The sequence below is a fragment of the Notolepis coatsorum genome (genome assembly GCF_963971535.1).
Source record: "Notolepis coatsorum genome assembly, chromosome: 12".
NCBI classification, from domain to species: Eukaryota; Metazoa; Chordata; class Actinopteri; order Aulopiformes; family Paralepididae; genus Notolepis; species Notolepis coatsorum.
Genome location: NC_140176.1, coordinates 34,462,891 through 34,483,833, shown reverse-complemented (window position 1 = coordinate 34,483,833; position 20,943 = coordinate 34,462,891). Strand labels below are relative to the sequence as shown.

General features: G+C 41.4%; 2 protein-coding genes across 2 annotated transcripts in view; both read right to left on the bottom strand.

Annotated features, from left to right (window-relative positions):
- Positions 1-1,995: 1,995 nt before the first annotated feature.
- timm21 (translocase of inner mitochondrial membrane 21) lies at positions 1,996-15,692 on the bottom strand. Its single transcript, XM_084326762.1, has 6 exons — positions 15,133-15,692; positions 12,769-12,831; positions 11,475-11,572; positions 11,267-11,340; positions 5,823-5,928; positions 1,996-3,165 (listed from the first exon to the last, which is right to left on the bottom strand). Exons 1-6 carry the CDS (start codon positions 15,440-15,442, stop codon positions 3,046-3,048), a joined length of 771 nt encoding a protein of 256 aa, XP_084182888.1. The 5' UTR covers positions 15,443-15,692; the 3' UTR covers positions 1,996-3,045.
- An 870-nt stretch (positions 15,693-16,562) lies between these two features.
- Positions 16,563-20,943, bottom strand: part of LOC311237735 (neuropilin and tolloid-like protein 1) — a 265,853-nt gene continuing 261,472 nt past the window's right edge. The window contains 1 exon segment of the mRNA XM_084325710.1: positions 16,563-16,591. The gene's annotated coding sequence lies outside the window, so the exon portion shown is untranslated.

Below are 20,943 nucleotides of genomic sequence, written 5' to 3'. Positions count from 1 at the left end.
AAAAGTGCAACAGTAGAATAAAATCAACTTAAAATACTAAATACAATTATATTTTACAATAATAATAATAATATTATATTTGAATATAGATTAAGGGGAACTATCTTATAAATGGCCTTTTTGAGTGTTTAGCATTGTTTCCTAGCTATGTGAACTTATATTAATATGATCTATGTCTCAAAATTCTCATATTGGCGCATTCTTCCAATTCTCCTCTCACAATATTCACCCTCACTGAACTGAGTCATTTGAAAATGTGATGATTTGTGATGTCAGAAAGACACCGCTGCATGTTAATGTTGAGATACAAGATGAGCTGCACACAGTGGCTGGACCTGGAGCCCAGGCTCAAAACGGCTCGAGATCTTGAGGTAGAAAAATGCTGTTTTTGAGGACTTGATTAGAAATACAAAACAATGAATAAAAAAAATATATATATTACAGAGGTGTTCCATAGACTCACAGGAATTGTGTAAAAGTTCCCAAATAGTGAAAGAAATAGTAAAATAGTTCCCCTTTAAAATCTGAATGACTGAATAGCTTGATGATAATACACGCTCATTCCTTGAGCCTGCTGGACCTGGCTCTGAGGCTGCTGGACCTGGCTCTGAGGCTGCTGGACCTAGCTCTGTGCCTGCTGGACCTAGCTCTGTGCCTGCTGGACCTGGCTCTGAGGCTGCTGGACCTGGCTCTGAGGCTGCTGGACCTGGCTCTGAGGCTGCTGGACCTAGCGCTGTGCCTGCTGGACCTAGCTCTGTGCCTGCTGGACCTGGCTCTGAGGCTGCTGGACCTGGCTCTGAGGCTGCTGGACCTGGCTGAGCCTGCTGGACCTAGCTCTGTGCCTGCTGGACCTGGCTCTGAGGTTGCTGGAGCTAGCTCTGTGCCTGCTGGACCTGGCTCTGAGGCTGCTGGACCTAGATCTGAGGCTGCTGGACCTGGCTTTGAGGCTGCTGGACCTAGCTCTGTGCCTGCTGGACCTAGCGCTGTGCCTGCTGGACCTAGCTCTGTGCCTGCTGGACCTGGCTCTGAGGCTGCTGGACCTGGCTCTGAGGCTGCTGGACCTGGCTGAGCCTGCTGGACCTGGCTCTGTGCCTGCTGGAACTGGCTCTGAGGCTGCTGGAGCTAGCTCTGTGCCTGCTGGAACTGGCTCTGAGGCTGCTGGACCTGGCTCTGAGGCTGCTGGACCTAGCTCTGTGCCTGCTGGACCTGGCTCTGAGGCTGCGGTAACGCCTCCCGGAAGGAAGCAGTTGAAACAAGCTGTTGTTGGGATGGCTGGGGTCTTTGGTGCAAAGTGTGGAAACTTTCAGTTCGGCTGACATTGAGTTGAATGGGATCAGCCATCTCCTCGTTTATGGTCCGTCAATAATCTTAAAACAGGTTATTACCTCGGATGTCAGAATCATCTGCGATGTGTTGCATTGTTAACTAGCATATTGGTTGATGTATATTTCCTCATATAGGTGGTATATTTATAATATTAAAACAGGCTTCAATAGAACTAACATCAAAGTCCGGCACCAAGCAGAGCATAGAACGCTGGTATTCTGACATCATGACCATTCCTTCTTTTATAGTTTCCTTGTGTGTTTTCATGTCTTTATTCAAAAACACTGTGGGGGGAAACCTGAGTGAGTGAAGCTGATTTGTACAATGGGTTGATTTGCAATATCCATGAGAATGATGATGATGATGATGACCCAGAATGTAACCATTATCTCTTATATTCTGCTCCTCAAACGTATAGAACAAAATACTTGTTTAAATTATAGTCTTTATTACAATTTGAAGATTCCTGCTCAATGGGGGTGCTGGACAAATCAGACATCTTTCCAACATGGTAGTGAAACGGAGTCACATTTGATCGTTAAAATATTATATACACACACACGTAACACACTGGGTGTAATGGCAAAACAGGTTAACACTGAATTTGTATCGATACAAAACCCCAAGGTTTTGATTGAAAAACAAGCCCCCCCCCCCCCCCCCCCCCAGTAAGCCTGGCCAGAGCACAAAAATAAACATACCCTATTGTAGGTTTAAGAGACACAAACCACATCATAATTCACAAGAAGTTATTAAGCCTTGTTGTGTTATAGTTATGATTTTATATGATTTTTCTTTTGCTTATTTCTGCATGTAAACTCAATGTGACTGTAAATGAGGGAAACCCCAGTTTCCTTTTGAGTTTAAATCATTTGAAATGAAGTTGAGTGGATTTCGCTGCAGTGAAACAAAAATACCTGACATAGTCCCACGCCTCTCCAACCACAACCTGACAAATCTGCCACCGTTTCCAGCAAAACCCCCACACACTTTAGATACGCTCTAATCAATATAATCTTTAATAATAATAACACAAATACTGTAAAGATCCAGAGAAATGGCAAAACGGCTCCCCTTTGTCTGCACCTCAGTTCTCGTCTATTCATCACTACGCCCCAAACAAAACCCACAAGAATAATTTCCTGTTTTCATTTTCATCTAAAGAAATCCATTGTTTTCTCTTCCTGAAAAAAAAAAGATCTAATTGGAGAGTTGTGTCACCCAGCATGATGGGAAATGCGCTTACCGTGTCAAGACAAGAAGATAGATAATATACAGAAAGAAATATATACAGTGTATGGTACTCAACAGGTACTCAAAATCTAAATGTATCAGACATTTAGACTAGAGGGTGAATATTAAAACATGTTGTCTGATACATTTAGATTTTGAGTACCTGTTGAGTACCATACACTGTATATATTTCTTTCTGTATATTATCCATCTTCTTGTCTTGACACGGTAAGCGCATTTCCCATCATGCTGGCATGTTCCTTTTAGCAGGCCATCCACAGTACAGCAGCTCAACATCTCCGCCTCCGCCTTATAACCAACAGTAGTGAACTATCCCATCATATAGCCATCAACAGAAAAATTCTTCAATTATACACTTTCAACACATGCACACGGAGCAACTAGACAATACCTGCTGTAACCTCTTTGTCACAAAGAGATGATCTATATAACAAACCAATGCTAGAGCCTTCAGACATCGTCATGTCAGTACAGTTCAGTCTGGTATGAGTCTCGTCTGTTGTCCTCTACAATGATGGTCCTTCTTGGGTAGGTGTCCATCTCCACAAATATGTACCGGAACTCATACTTCCCAGTTTCAGGGTTCTGGGGACAGATGAGGACAAGATGTATAATATTATACCTATACCTAAATATACCTACTTACTTATACACCAGCACATAACCCATATAACTCTGTATGATAGCATGTACAATAATGCTGTATATACTCTTACTAGTTATGCTGCTGGCCAGTATGACTGCTATCATCGTGTCTTTATACCTGTATCACTGTACATATTAATACTATAACTCTGTACATACATCTGATTAGCACTATTACTCAGTAGCACAAATGTATATATTTTATACCCAGTTTAATCACCTGAATATTGTATATTACTATTGCACTATTACATTTGCACTCTGGCTGGATGCCAAATGTATGTGCTGTAATGATGACAATTTGAATCTAATCTAAAGATTTCAAGAGGTCCATTATTTCAGTCAATGTGGACTGTATTTGGCTTGTGTCAGGCTTGTCAAACACAAAACAAGAAAAACTGTAGAGGAGATTCTAAGAAAATAGTTTCCCCCCACAAATGATACCTTGTAATATCATTGATTACAATTTCAAAATTTCCGGAGACAAAACAATTATCTTTGACCAAATGAACCGTTCTGTACCAGTGACTTCAAATATGAAAGAAAAACAATGAAATGTATGACAGATTCTTAGATTTAGATTTACGTTTACACTTTAGACTTACACTTTATCCAAAGCGACTTACAGATTGTGAACAACAAGTCAGCAGGAGAAGTAGATCTCTGGCAGCTAAGTCAGTGGCATTTTTCGTCATAGTGTCGAACTTGAGTGTTACACTCTGAGTGCATAGTAGTATAGACATATTATCATGATATGCAGATGTATAAGTACAGTATAGTAGCATAGAAGTAAGGTACATAATAGTACAGACAGTAAGGTCAGTTCTAAAAATAATCAGATATTGGCGGCTGAGTGGTGCAGTGGGCAAGGCGCTCGCCACTAACGCAGGAGATGCTGGTATCGAGCCCAGCTCTCTGCGTTGCTACCGGCTTGGCCGGTCGTCATACTAACACAATTGGCAGTGTTAGAGGGTGGGAAAGCCGGTGGGTGGGGATTGGACGTTGTGGACAGCGACTCCTACAGGTCGGTTGGGTGACGCCTGTACAGCAGAAACAGGAAGTATCGGGGGCAGCGTGAGCCTCCCACGCGTTACTCCTCGCCACTGAGAGTTCGAGCTGTCTGGTGAAAAGATGCGACAGGCTGCCTCCTTGTGTACGCAAGGCTTCTATCCTCACTACAGCCGACCAGTGGGAGGCATAGTCTAGCAACGTTCAAGACAGGGGAGGGAAGCATTGGAATCACAAAATTGTGATGGGAGAAAAATAGAAAAATAAGGAGAAAAAGTGGATTAAAAAAAAAAAAAAAAAAAAAATCAGATATTGTTTGAAAAGGTGTGTTTTTAGTCAACGGCGGAACATTGTCTGGGTTTCAGCTGTCCTGACTGTGGTGGGGAGTGACTGAGAATAGCCTGCTTGGCTATGATGACCCCCCCCCCCCCCCCAGGAGTTTGGGGATATGGATGACCTACCCCCCAAGGAGCTTGGGGATATGGATAACCCCCCCCCCCCCCCCCCAGGAGCTTGGGGATATGGATGACCCCCCCCCCCCCCAAGGAGCTTGGGGATATGGATGACCCCCCGGCAGAGCGAACCGATCTCTCCAGACAGACTTTGATTATAAGTTGTCGAGTCGCCGCGGTCCTCGTTCCAAACAATGAAAACTCTAACAGTGTATCTATAGACCCGTTCGCTGTATACGCCAGACTCAGTGTGCAGCGCGCACGCATCAAAGGGGCAAAAGGAACGTAATCCTGGTCAGAACAATGGGGCAGACTACAATATATTTGCATTTGTTAGCCATGCTAGCGATCTAAACAATCAATCCATGCCAAAGCTAGATATGTAAAAGGTGAAAGACACTGACAGTCACGCTGGTTTGGCAAAATGACATCCAGCCATTTTTGTTTGAAACAACTTTTTCAGGAGAGTGTCATGGTTTCTCCATAGAGCCCCGTTGTACTTTTGTAGCATAGCAGCTCGCACAGGTAGAATAGAATAGAAATACTTTAATCATCCCGAGGGAAATTTGGCACTACAAATCGCTCACAGTAAACATTAAACATTTAGGTAGACAAAACAAAAGAATAAGCCTAAGAATAAAATACGGCCCGGGATATACATTTCCTATGTTACATTCTAATATAAAATATACAGTAAAAATATACAGAACTATACAGTAAGTGTAAAATTTTACTATGTTCGGTTTAAAAGTAAAAGTCCAGGAAGATAGTACTGTCACCCTGTGCTCATTGATGCAGTGAGGCACAGTGACGCATTGTAAAGTCCGATGGCTGTCGGACGTGCTCCTTCTGTCAGCCAAGTCTGTGTATAGTGGGTGGGAGGGGTTGTCCCTGATGGCATGGAGCTTAGCAAGGCTCCTCCTCTCCGCCACCACCGCTAGAGAGTCCAGCTCCACCCCTACCACGTTACTGGCCTTCCTGACCAGCTTACCCCCCAAGTAGGGGGCAACTTTAGTCATGTGACTCAGTTGGTATTGCTGATTGGCTCGAACACGGTATGTTTGTATAGAGCGAACAGGTCTATGAGCACGATGTTTGTATCAAACAAGTAGTTGGGGATGAAACAAGATAACTTACCTCTTTGGATTCTGAATGAACCGTCCCTTTGAGGCCGGGCTCAGAGCCCTCGATGTAAAACTTCAGTCGCAGATGCTTCAGACCCTCCTTCAGGAACTCATGGTGACTACGGTGAAAATCAACACACAGTATCATTAGATTAGATTAGAATGTAAATGGACTGCATTTATACAGCGCTTTACAATTTTTGTTCTTCACATTTTACCCATTCACTCACACATACACACACCGACAGCAGAGGCGAACCATACAAGGTGCTGCTGACCTGCTCATCCAATGTACAGTAAATTACCAACTTAGTATAGTTGTCAATATTCCAATGTACAGTTTTGCTTGTACAGTGTCCCCCACACATCTATTCGAAAGGCAACCGGTTTATGCTTCCACGTTCTGCGTTCTGATTGGCCACTGCTGTTTCTGGTCGCACCAATCGTGTGACGGCAAGTTCTTTCGCCGGTTAAGCTTAGGCACTCTTTCGAAGTTGGTTATGGTTAGTTTGTCTTAGAGCATGGCGATAGAACGCCAGCCCTGATTCCAAACTCTAACCTTAACCAACTTCGAAAGAGTCGCCTAAGCTTAACCAGTAATAAACTAGGCGTTAGGTAGTTTGCTGCTGGTCGAGGCGGAAATGGGCGCGTCACGCGATTGGGCGGACATGTCACATGACCAGAAACGTCAGTGGCCAATCAGATTCGCAAAACGCATAAACCGGTTGCCTTTCGAATAGACGCGTCCCCCACCCACCCCTCCTACCCAACCCCTCCCCCCCCACCCACCCACCCAACCTCCTCCAATGTACAGTTTCTACGTCAAATGTATATACTCTCTTTTCTGGACTCTTTTTGTATCACAACCAGTACTGTATTTGCCAATCTGGTATGTCATAAATGTATAGATGTAGCAGTACTGTCTATCTGTATGTCATGTATGTCATATATGTTATGATGAATTGAAAATTGGGGACCCTGATGTAAACAAGACGAAAGTCTTTCTCAGGTCTGCATCCTCTTAACAATTGTATGTATTGAGCTGTACTGTACTGTACCCATTCTGCAATCTGTTAATAAACTTTTCAATCAATCAAGTGTCCTCGCTCAAGGACACTTCGACACTCTGGCCAGGAGCGGGAATCGAACCGGGAACCTTCCGACTACCAGACGACCGCTCTACCTCCTGAGCCACTGTCGCCCGCAAATGCATCGTCATCATACAGCACAAGTACAGTACAACATAGAGAAGTTTGGCATCCAACCAGCGTGCAAATGTAACAGTAAAGTGCAATAGTAATATACAATGTACAGGTGATTAAACAGGGTATAAAATACATGAATTAGTACTAGTGAGTAATAGTAACAAGCCCCACCCCTCCCTCTCCGTCCTCTCTCTCCGTTTCTCATATGAGATGAGCAGATGCCGCTCAGAGGCTCGCAGGGAGGTCGTTTGAGTGTGATGCCATAATTAAATTAATGTCGATAATAATACGATAACATACTTGTAACGCTATCATAAAGTGAGACTGTCAACTACTGCTGGTGGTCTCTCAGTCAGTCAATGTCAAATAGCGCAGCATAAGCTATTGGCATTGTTTTTGTAGCTTAGCTGCTAGCTACTGTAGCATAGTTCCCTAATGCAGTCGCAACTCCGGCTGACTATTCTAACGTTATTTTGTCAGCATCGCGTTGGCTAAGCCCAGGTTGCTGTGAGTGAACTAGGTCCATATCGTGTCATCATAATATTATTAAAATCATTAGGATAAAGGTTCCCTTGATAAAGATGAACGAAAAGGCTGTATAATATACAACACCTGTAGCTCAACTGCAACTGCAAAAACTGCTCAACTTATTTTCAGCCAGGTATGGTGGTAACTATTAGGATATATATGGTATGGATTACTTACTGTTATTACTGTCTGTGGTAGCTCTGCACCTACAGTACACAAATAGTTTTTTTGCTGCTGTGCACACCATTGATTTAATCGCCATATAAATCACTAGGGATGGGAATGTCGAAAACCGGTTCCCGCTGGGAGCCGGTTCCTAATTGTCCGATTCCTGGAATCGCATGCCTCCGTGACTATCGATTCCTCTTATCGCTGCCAGGTTTTTCCTACAGTTGCGCATAACGTTAGCGTCAGCATGCAGCCATAGAGCAGACTATTTGATTCCTTAAGGCATAGGTGTCAAACTCATGGCCCGCCACGTAATTTGATGTGGCCCCCAAGAGCTATGAAAAAAAAATTAAAAATGATATAAACATTAATCTTGGGTTAAAAAAATAGCGGCGTTAAAAGAATTGTGGGTTAATGCGTTAATAAAGCTTTAACTTTGACAGCCTTAGTTATTACACATTCTTACACATACATGTATGTTGAACATCTGAGGTTGATGAAGTAACAAAGGAAAAAAGCCAAAAGCACTTACTCCTCAGACATTCTTTGACAATTTTACAGCCCAAAATACAAAAAAGATCCAGGCGGAATAGGTAACAAAGGGTTGAAGAAAGCGGTTAGGTGGCCGAGCGGAGATTGCGTTCGTCACCAGCCCCGGAGCTGTGAGCTGGATTCGCCTGTTCGAATCCAGCTCACAGCTCCGGGGTTGTCACCAGCTTGGCTGGCCGTCTGCACTAATACAATTGGCTGTATTAGAGGGTGGGAGAAGCTGGCGGGGTGGGTCCGGGTCGTTGTAAACAGCGACTCCTACAGTTCGGTCGGGGCGCCTGCTAAGCGCGGATAGGACTCGAGGGGGATAGTGTGGTCCTCCCACACGCTACGCCCTCTCGATGAGAATCCGCGCTGCCAGGTGAAAAGAAGCGGTGATTGGCTGGACGTGTGTCGGAGGAAGCACGTGGTAGCCTCCACTCTCCCAGATGATCTGACTGTGGGGGGTAAGTGCGCAGCGACCAGGAAGGGACTGGGAATTGGCATACGACTAACATTGGGATGGGAGAAAATCGGAGGAAAATGGAGGGGGAAAAAGACCCCCAAAAAAAAAAAAAAAAAAAAAAAAAAAAAAAAAAAGGGTTGAAGAAATATTGTCTGAACTGTCAGATGCAAACTGGCTGTGTGACATAACCGAGCATCTCGCTCAATTGAATAAGAAGCTGTAGGGACGCAAACAAGTCCCACCCAAAACTTGACCAATATAGTTGTGAACTGAGACAACCCTTATTTTGTTATTATTTAGTACAGTTACAGTTGTGTGTTCATGCAGACACATAATAGCAATTTCATTACGAATTGAAAATGGGGGACCCTGATGTAAACAAGTCGAAAGTCTTTCTCTGGTCTGCATCCTTAACAATTGTGTGTATTGAGCTGTACTGTACTGTACCCATTCTGCAATCTGTTAATTAAAGTTAATTAAACTATCTTCCATTAGTTGGATGTATGGCCTCTGCAAGGTTGTGTGCAGCCATTTGTTTTTGTAACATCTGCTACATCTGTCCCACGTGTTCTTTGCAGCTCACAGTTGTTAGTTCTGCCCCTCTTGACTGTGACAAAAAGGTTTTGAACAAACTTAATGTCATAGCTTGTATTTGATGATATTCTTCTTTGTTATTTACTTGAATGGTTTGATCATTGATTGATGGGAGTAATATGGGGTTCTGATCAACTAAAATTATTTGTTAAAATAACATAAGCTAACATATTTTTACATCTATGCAAATGCATATGCAATATGTATAACTTGAATAAGTAATAAATACAGAAACATCATGTTTAACAATATGTAAATGAGTAGCTACATTTATTTTACATTACATTAACATTTATACTGTCTTTGGCCCTTTGAGGGCAACCATAATGCTGATGTGGCCCTCTGTGAAAATGAGTTTGACACCCCTGCGGCTTAAGGGCTCGAAATTGCCTGGGTTTTGGTCATATGCTCCCGAAATGCTCCCGCTGTTTGGCTGTTTCTATGTGCAGTGAAAACTCCTCCAATGTTTTAGAACCTAGTCATTGATTTAATTCAGGGTAACCTAAGATTAGCCGCGGAGCTAACGCTAGCTAACCAAGCTGATACAGACAGACCAATCACGCAACAGAGAGAGATAACAGCTGACTGGGCTCAAGAATAAAAAATTAAATAAAATTTTTTTTAAATTTGTTTAAGAGAATCTCAAATACATTATTTTATTTAAGTGTATAGTTATATATATATATATATTTTTTTTTACAGTTTTTGTATTTTTCTGACATGGGGGCTCAACAATAAATGACAATCAGAAATGTCAAGTTGCATGTTGTTATTCTAACCAGCTTAGTTCTGTTGCATTTCCAATTTATTTCTTTAAAGTATAAATTTATCAGGGATCGATAAGGGAATCGATAAACAATCGTATCGATAAGCAGAATCGATAATGGAATCGTATCGATAAAATCTTATTAATTCCCATCCCTATAAATCACATACAAAGATCTAACTATTACTCCTCTCTGAACATGAATATAAAACAAAACGGTGATCCATTAACTGTGTAAACCATATGCAATATTCATCATTGATATTTGGATACTTTAAATCTGTATGAACTGAGTAGTTAGTATCAAATTAAATAAGATGGAACAGCTCCATGCATTCATTGAATAAACAACTATTTTCTAACTACCAGTATGGTATTGTTTAAATTGTACAGCTTTTTGCACATCTTTGTCAGGGAATTCCAACAATTCTGGACCTGAATGTACCAGTCTCTCTCCTTATGTCTAGTCAAGCCAGGTTGTGGAGGAGAGAGACAGGGAGGAACAGGCTGTAGACTACTTTGCCAGTCCTGAGCCTGATATGATGCAGGTGTTTTTACATCACCACCAAAAACAAGATTCAGCCAAGAGCAAGTGAGTACACTGGTCCACTTGCACTGGTACACCCATGGCACTTACTACCCAGCTTTGTAGTGGTTTGGGGGAATAGTACAGTAGGTATGCATATTTAAGGGAACCACAAGGATGGTGTACTGGTGGGTGGTGTCCGCGATTGTGGTGGGCCGGTCCAGGCCAAAAATGCCAGGGCCGATTTTTTTGTCCCAGTCCAGCCTTGTATGTATGACGTATATCACGCCAGTCAGGGTACCTTGGGTATACTGCACATTGTATATACTGTTTACTTTTACTCATAGTAAATATATTCAGATTCAAATTATTTATTGTAATGCATAATATATCATCTGCACCTTTGTTTATACTGTTTATTTCTCATTTATTATATTCAGTTAATTATATTGTTTACACTGTTTATCTTTTTCTCATATTTTTATATTCAGATAAAATTGTATTGCCTATATTTATGTCTTCTGCTATTACCCTGCCCATACCTCCCCTCTCTCCTCCCCCATGCTGCTATGATGCCCAAATCAATAAAGGAGTATCTTATCTTATATAACTTTATTACTAATTGAGTGGATTCTACAGCCAGTGAGTCAAACAGACACATTCATGACTCTCTAACCTGACTTGCTGTCTCCTTCCTCGACGTGTGGTCTCACCATAACATTTGATTGGCTCCCCGAATGCGCCAATCACCTATAATTTAAATACAACGCAAGACTTAAAAAAAAGTAAAAGTTCAACCAAAGAGCTGAAACCATGTTAAAATATTATTTGTTAAGCTTGAAAGGCAGGTTGCTTTGGCCTCATGCATGAGTTGACCTGCTTACCTGTGGGTCTAACCTGACTATGTTAAAAGCCTTCCCATAGACTTTGTTTGGACTTGATGAGGAGAACAGCTCCTGGAATACGACGTATAGGAGCCCGCCTGAGAGAGAGAGAGAGAGAGAGAGAGAGAGAGAGAGAGAGAGAGAGAGAGAGAGAGAGGCAAATTAGCACTTGTTAAAGATTCAGTACAATGAAAAATGTGTTTGGATGGATCTTTAACCCTTTCAGTGCCAGCGACGACATATCTCGTTTTATCAGACCCCCGATTGAGTGCCGACGACGACAAATGTTGTTTGTTTGCCGTATTTTTTTTATTGGCGATTTGAATTCATATTTCATCAATCGAGCCTCGGGTTAGTGCTGCAGAGTCTCTCTGAGCTCAATTGGGAAGATGTCTCTCCCTGTGTAACTGCACCCCATCAGCTCAGACTGATACAGGGGGAGTGGTTAGTTTGCTCATTTTATTTTTCCGTCAAGGCATCTGAAGAGACCAAGTGATCGCCGGCCCTCAGAACAGCGACGATTATGTATTTACAGTACCAACACTGTAATCACTAAGCGTGATCGATATTTGGAATGGCAATCAGGAATTGGAATACACTTTTTGGATAACATCTGATCTCAGGTAAGGAATCTATTTTACCAGTCTTAGGATAATCAGACCTGTTTTCACGGAGATATAAGCGTTTGCCCTATGCTGTGTGTGGCTGTGTGGCTGTGATCGCTGATGAGGAAATAAGATAATCGATTTTTCAGCCCGTATCTATAGCATGCATAGGTACACATACTATCGATAATCTAGCGTTTATTTGAAAATAGGCCGAAAAATTTCAACGTTTGTGTATTCTAGAATATTCCAGTAAATGCCTTTTATCACGGAATCTTTATATTTTCCTTGAAAACGAGGGCTTTTCAAAATGCTATAAAATGGAAATTAACCGATCTGTTTCGACAATGTTGACTGCAAACAAGTCATTGATAAACGACAGGCAGGTTAGACACATAGCCATAATTTAAGAGAGAAAATATGCGTTCACAACGCTATCATTGAAGTCGGTGGTGGCATTTAACAGGGTTTTACCATGTTCACCAGTGGTAATCAAAGTGTTAAGGCTTAGCTCTAGAATGGCTGATATGCCATGCATTTATACTGTATCAGCCATAGAACATTCCTTGGACGTTTTTGCCCGAAAACATACATTTCATAAAATATCTCTACTTTTCCACAAGCTTCAAGATACGTCTCTATGTTCACAACAACAATGCCTAACATTTTGATAATGCAGTGTTAGCAACCTGTCACTCCAAGTCCAATGAGCACAACGATCAAGTATGTGAAGTCTCTGCCGGCATCTTTCACTGTGGTAGAGAGAGAGAGAGAGAAAGAGAGAGAATAATCGTTCACTGTGGTAGAGACACCCATCCACATCTGGATCATCTCATCTGTTCACCTGCCGGCCTCGCCGCCATTCAATCTGTCCGGGCGCTGATTTTATTAATGAGGTGTCTGCCTCCATCTATACTGGCCAGATGAGTTTATGTGCGTATGTGCATGTGTGTGTCGGTTAGTGCAAGAGATAAAGGCAAACAGAAAGAAATGATTTATTTCATAACTAGATAGAGAGAAAGAGAGAGGGGGATGGGAGAGAGGAGAGACCGGAGAGAGAGAGGGAGAGAGAGGTATGAAGAGATAGAGCACATACTGTAAGATAAATGGAAAGAAAGAAATAAGAGAAAGAGAGCACATACTGTAAGATATTAATGGAAAGAGAGAGCACATACTGTAAAAGAGAAATGGAAATTAAAGAAAGAGAGAGAGAACTGTAGAACTCCAATAGAACTGGTGTTCGTGTCATGCATTTGTCTTAAAGGAAAACTCCAATATTTTGGGAAATTAGCTTATTTGCCATCTACCCTGGAGTTAGACAAGAAGATGCATACCTTTTTCTTCTCTGTGCATGCAGTAGGAGTAGGAAGACGTTGGGAACTAGGCTAATGGAGGAACTTACTTCCAGTGACTGACGCTAAGCTAGGCTAACGGTGCGTGTCTTCCTACTCCTACTGCATGCACAAAGAAGAAAGGTATGCATCTTCTTGTCTAACTCCAGGGTAGATGGCAAATAAGCAAATTTCCCAAAATGTTGGAGTTTTCCTTTAAGTATGGTGAGTATTTGTCAGACTGTATGTGTTTTAGACAGATTTTTGGCTTCGATCCAGATATTTGGGAGCTTAAATGTCTGATATTTTCCAATAGACTTTTTTTTCTCTATGGGGAGAAGAGACAGTATCTATCCACATCTGTCTGTTGTACATATACCTGCCTATATATTTTTTTATTATATATATTATATATATATATATTCTTTTACATATCTGTAGACAGTAGATAACTAGATACTATATCTATACAGTACATATCCCTTACAAGTTACACTGCTGGCCAGTATGACTACCATAGTGTATTTAATTTTATACCTGTATACATTTACGTATTAATACTACAACTCTGTACATACATCTGATTATTTAGCACCATTACGCAGTAGTACTATTTTATATCCAGTTTAATCTGGTTGGATGCCAAACTTATTTTCATTGTACTGTACTTGTGCTGTATGATGATGACAAATGACAATACATTTTAATCTAATATCTTTGCTCTAAATGATATACAGAGTTCATACAGTCTTTGTAAGGGTCTAACTTTTGCACTTGATGATGAAGTGAAGTTATACAGAATAGGTATAGGTTGCGTGTTGCAGGTGTAGGGTGTAAATGGGTGTAATCTCTTATGTGAGGTGGACAGGCAGCCAGGGAAGCTGAGTTCAGTTGACAACGAGGGCCACAGCTCGGGGGGAAACAAAACCGTCCCTGTGTCTCGTTGTTTCAGACCTCATGGTCCGCAATCTCATCCCTGAGGGTAGCCCCTTTCGTGACTGCGGTTTGCAAGCCTGGGGCTTTTGTGACCGCAGTCACTTGTTTATGTGACGCGACCACTTTAGAAAATACCAACCTAGCGTGAATGTGTGGATGACGTTGTGTCAAAAATATATCAGATATGAATTTTAAAGATACCCAGCGTACAATATGGGTTTAACACAGCTTTACGGTGGGGTCTGGAAGCTCGGAGTTGCTAATAAACAGTTTAAAACATTGTTAGGAAAGAAAAGTGGTACTCACAACGAACTCTGGCAAGATGGCGTCTTCTTCTTCTGCAACTTTTGCACAGTGATTGCTGGACGCACCAGGCATGCGACAAAAAAAGTTGCAGAAGAATAAGACGCCATCTTGCCAGAGTTCGTTGTGAGTACCACTTTTCTTTCCTAACAATGTTTTAAACTGTTTATTAGCAACTCCGAGCTTCCAGACCCCACCGTAAAGCTGTGTTAAACCCATATTGTACGCTGGGTATCTTTGAAATTCATATCTGATATATTTTTGACACAACGTCATCCACACATTCACGCTAGGTTGGTATTTTCTAAAGTGGTCGCGTCACATAAACAAGTGACTGCGGTCACAAAAGCCCCAGGCTTGCAAACCGCAGTCACGAAAGAGGCTACCCTGAGGGGAGAACTGGGAAGATGCGGTGGTCGGGGCGAGCAGACATAACAAACAGACAAACAAGAGATAATAGACACCATCAACAAGCCGTCGTACCTTTCTGTGCAGCTGAGGGCTTCAGGGTCCCACCACCCTGGTGCCTGGACACCCGTCTGTCTTCATTTCTCAGGGTCGTGTCCAGGGAAACACTGCGTCTCTGCAGCACGCAGGTGGAACTGCCCGCCGCGACAGAAGAACCACCAACAGTTGTTCTTCTGAGGAAGACGAGCGTCGGGGACGTCGAGACAGTCTGCTTATGAACGAGCCAGTGGATCTGCGAGCGTTTGCACACGTGCATTATAGCACATTGCGTTGTTGTCTGTTGCAAATGTCGCTGCACAGCTTTGATGATCAAAGAATAAGCCATGATTTTTATGACCTTTGACTTTGCAATCTGAAAGTGTAGTTGAGTTGATACAGCAAACCTGTGACGTGTGTTGGCATTTAGCTTCACCACCTAACCCCCGCACTAGTTCATATACTAATCTACAACCTAAGTATCATATTTAGCTACGTTAATATATCAAATACAGGTCAAACGTGGAATACATTTTAACATACGGTGCGGCACAAGTCACTCTTGACAGGCTGGTGTACGATCGTCCTACTTGCTTGTTCTTTGCTTTGGGCGCATGCTTTTGTCGTCATCATCATCGTCACACACTGAGTTTGTATGGAATCATGGGAGATTGAGTTTTAGAATGAAAATTACAGCTCGCGCTACAACAGAAATACAAAAAGCAGAGTAAAACACGAGAAACATCAGTAAATATCCATTTATTGAAAACATTCTTTCCAGCAGTTTTTATATGTTATCAAATAAATAATAGATAATTAAGAAATTATAAACATCAGAGTGTTTTTAAATGAAATATAATAGGAACTCACACATGTATGGAATATAATTTTACTTCGAAAACCCTTTCTCTTGTCTTGCAACTGTTTATTTTGGATATAAAAAAACAACCTAACGTTCCAAAGTAACAATAACAACAAAACAAGGAACAGTAATATATGGGCTACGATGGGATCTCATCAGCTTGATAAGATGCATTTTCACATTTCTGATTGAGAATGAGATAAATACAAAAAAGGAAAAAATTTAACAAATGACTTGAATCTGATTTTCATTCCATCGATCAAAATGTACATTAAAGGTATTTTAGGTAAGAGTTTCAGTCCATAATCTGAAAAAGATAAAGTGTTCCAATCATGGCTTGTCAACTCCAGACATACTGGTGGAGCACAGGTTATTAAGGGGATAATCACCTCTGGAATCCAAAGCAAAGAAGAAAAACTTGACGCATACACCAAAAGCTTGTTTTTTTTATTACCATCATCATTATTATTATTCAATTTCTTTTCTCTTCACAACAACACTCTACATCAGTAAAGTCGCCCCCATCAACTGCAGCAGTTCGCCCCGAGATGCACAAGGGGAGAGAAACGGTTAGTTCCGTAAAGCTGTCAAACTTGGCAAGATGCAGTGGAGTGATGTTGCATCTGTCTGAAGTATCTGCAGAGAAATAAAAACACTATTACTTCAGGTCCCAGCTGGGCCCGCACAGCCTGCTCATCTGTTCACCTGCCGGCCGCACCGCCACTCAATCTGTCCGGGCGCTGACTTTATTAATGAGGTGTCTGCCTCCATCTATACTGGCCAGATGAGTTTATGTGCGTGTGTGTGTGTGCGTGTGTGTGTGTGTGTGTGTGTGTGTGTGTGTGTGTGTGTGTGTGTGTGTGTGTGTGTGTGTGTGTGTGTGTGTGTGTGTGTGTGTGTGTGTGTGTGTGTGTGTGTGTCGGTTAGTGCAAGAGATAAAGACAAACAGAAAGAAAGAGAAAGAAGGGATTATTTATTTCATAATTAGAGAGAGAAAGAGAGAGAGGGGGGGGGGGTGGGAGAGAGAGGAGAGAGACCGGAGAGAGAGAGAGAGAGAGAGGTAGAGAGAGAGCACATAATGTAAGAGATAAATGGAAAGGAAGAAAGAAAGAAATAAGACAGAAAGAAAGAGAGAGCACATACTGTAAGAGATGAATGGAAAGAGGAGAGAGAGCACATACTGTAAAAGAGAAATGGAAATAAAAAAAAGGAGCGAGAGAGAGAGAGAGAGAGAGAGAGAGAGAGAGAGAGAGAGAGAGAGAGAGAGAGAGCACTGTGTAGCCTCCAATAGAACTGGTGTTCGTGTCGTGCATTTGTCTTAAGTATGGTGAGTATTTGTCAGACTGTATGTGTTTTAGACTGGTATGAGATTGTTGGCTTCGATCCAGATATTTGGGAGCTTAAATGTCTGATAACCAATATGTTCCAATAAAGACTTTTTTTCTCTACAGGGATGTTTAAAAAGAAAAAAAAAATTATCAACGGTATGAAAAGTAGACATTTCCTTTGAAATACTCCTCATTTATATGTTTATTTTTGATGAATTACTTCAGCAAAACGTTATTGCTTTAACCCCAGACAAATGACATCTGTCTCACACTAATGCAGTAATTAGCCTTATGCTTAAGATAACATGTATATAATATATATATATATTTAGGATATATCTTTTAAACAAAGATATAAAATATAGGCACATTCTGTTAGAACAAATTTGGAACATGCCTCAGGGTTCTGCATTTTCTATTGTGAGGAATTCTATCGCTGCCATATCGGCTCCACCTATACGTCGGTCGCGTATCGGTCGATATCATCCGCTGACAGAGATGGTGTCTGTCTAGCCCGACTGTGTTTGTGTCAGTGTGCACAGAACTGATTCACATCCCTCCCGTTCCTTGGTACTGAAGGTACTCACTATAGACACAGCAACGTCTGCATAGGTGTGGGAGACTGTTCACTTCCTGTCTTAAAGGAACACTGATGTCATTATGATGTCAGATATTCGACGAATGACATCACATGTTCCAGGAAGTATTAAATACAGCTGAGTGAAATGATGAAAACATATATACATTTGTATACATTTTATTTGATCAAGGTTCGTTTTCATATGTTTTCCCAGAAACCATTCATCACTTTATATATATTTTTAAATTTTCATTGCTTCACTCCATTGTATTTATCACTTAACGTCACACATTCCAACACTTTCACTCAATAACACTCAAACCAAATTATTTTGTATGAGATAGTTTATATCTTTGGCATATGTGTGATATTATGGGCGGAATAAATCAGCTTTATTTTTTTGTGGTGGAGTGTGACAAGTTATGCTTTTAAGGCAAACCCACCATAACAGTTCAGTAAAGGCCAAACCCACCGTATACCGGTTCAGTAAAGGCCAAACCCACCCTATACCGGTTCAGTAAAGGCCAAACCCACCCTATACCGGTTTAGTAAAGGCCAAACCCACCCTATACCGGTTTAGTAAAGGCCAAACCCACCCTATACCGGTTCAGTAAAGGCCAAACCCACCCTATACCGGTTTAGTAAAGGCCAAACCCACCCTATACCGGTTTAGTAAAGGCCAAACCCACCCTATACCGGTTCAGTAAAGGCCAAACCCACCCTATACCGGTTTAGTAAAGGCCAAACCCACCCTATACCGGTTTAGTAAAGGCCTAACATGATGGCATATGACAGATGATAGGTGACATATGGTAGGGACGACTCAAGGACACACTGAGATATTGAGGGAACACTGACTAAAATGACTAGATAGAACGAAGAAAAAGGGGTTACGCTTTATTTAGTAATTTTTACAAAGCATCAATAAAACCAGCTCTGAAATATATGTTGCGTATCTTTAAAAACTCTCCCTCTTCCAGTTAACCTTAGTATAAAAGTCTGTTTTAGTACAAATATTTGAAGCTTCTACAGTAGAAGAGATTAAGAGACAGACTCCAAGTAAATACGTTTGTCAAAAGAAAAACATTGGTAAAAAATAAATATGCTTGTCAAAGACATTTTGTGTGAAAATGAACGTGGTAATGAGTATAGCACTATTAATGTAGCTAAGCTTTCAATCATTTATTATTTATCATGCAATCAATTAATATTGGATTAACATCACCATGATTTATCCTGTTTCTCTAGTCAAAGTGATTTAGGTGTTAGTGGGTGTGTTCTGGGTTCTGGTGTTAGTGGGTTAGAGTTAAGAACGCATGCACATGTCATACAACTGCATCTTGTATAGTCAAAAAACTAATGGTCATCAGATTTGAATGGGGGGGGGGGTTAGTATTTGAGTTTATTTCCAATTGTTGCTAATAAAATACATCATCCCTAAATTTGACAAAGCTGCAAGCATTAAGACCTTTATATATATAAATCATAATACGCTACAAATTCCCCAAAATACATGCTCAGAAATCAAAGATGTTTGATCGTTTGAATTCTCGCCATCAACGCTGGGTCTCTATGACAATTTTTCCAACTAAGGTCCAAAATGTTAAGTTCAGGAATAACTTCCGACCTAACGGTTGATATCGTTCCAGCGAGGCTATAAAACCCGCATCAGGGGGTGAAATTCAAGTTTAGAAAAACCTTTCCAGTCAAAGACCAATGGCCATCTCACAGCATTCCAGCTACGGCATTCCCATCTAGTTCTCTTGCGTTCATATTTGCACATGAATACACATTCGGTATCCTTTTCCGCCAAAGTGTTCCTTCATCATCATCATCATCATCAGCATCAAGCTGGTGTAAATCTCCGCTCCGTCTTTTCATATTTGATTGACGCCCGTTCGAACTGATCCAGGATCACACTATTCTCAAGAAGTCTACACGATGGAAACAATGGAACACAATGTAGAACATGAGCAGACAGACACAGACAGACGGAGCAACACACACGCACAGAACCACAGCACAGTTGTCACGTTAAGAGACAGGAGGGAGAGGAACACCTGTGATGTGAGCGCTCCATTATGATACATGCATAAAGCTGCCATAAACAACAATCCTCTTGAGCTTGGCGATGCATCACTACAAACTGAAACCTTTCCATAAGCCGTCTAGAAAAACAACAACAACACATTATCATTTCATTCTAAATACAAACGAAGAGCTCAGGCGGAAAAACCATATAAGTCCGTTTTGATTTTGTTCCCACCGTGCATCAGCTCTCCACATTGGCACAGTGCGCGCATTAGCTTTATCAATCCAGGGTGTGTTTGCTTTGTCAACCCGGGGGGCCCTGCTAGCGAGTGGGGCCCGTTTCAGTTGAAATGGGTGAAACATAGCTAAGGCCACCTATGATCACAACAGCAAATACAAAAGATAAAAAAAACGGACTTCTACGGTTGTTCGTCTCAGCGGTTCATAACGTCCCATGTGTTTACGTCAAACGTTATGCTATGCTTATGAGCAGCCTTACGTAAGCATAATGGTGGAGCACGCACATTACGTTTTACTCAACACAGACATAAACAACGTGTATGTGTATTGAATGCAAGTGGCATCGGCTCAATCATGCAGAGGATATAGAGGCTCTCTGTATGTGCAGGTCCAGTAAATCTGGACACATTTCAATTGATCGAGATATAAATGTGTTTGATGTACTAGTGGAGATGCAATGTTTAATGTACTACTGTGCAAAATCCCATTGATGTGACTTGAAGTAACAAGCGGGATTGTGTCTGTTTCGTTTAATGGTACGTATTTTCTTTTATGTGCTTTAAAGGCCCAATCAGTGATCCGAATGTAAACGAAAATAATGAATCGCAGTGTATGTTTTCATTGTCTAGTTGACTTGAAATCTTGAAACAAGGGCTGACGCTAGATGACTAAATGTAGATATGAGTTTTAATTGTTTTTGCTATACTTTGTGGCTGTAAAAGGTTTGTTTAACATTGGTAACGTTTGTAAAACACTGGGGTAAAACAGACCCACTGTATATTTCCCAATCTAAGGTTTAAAAAGTTTCA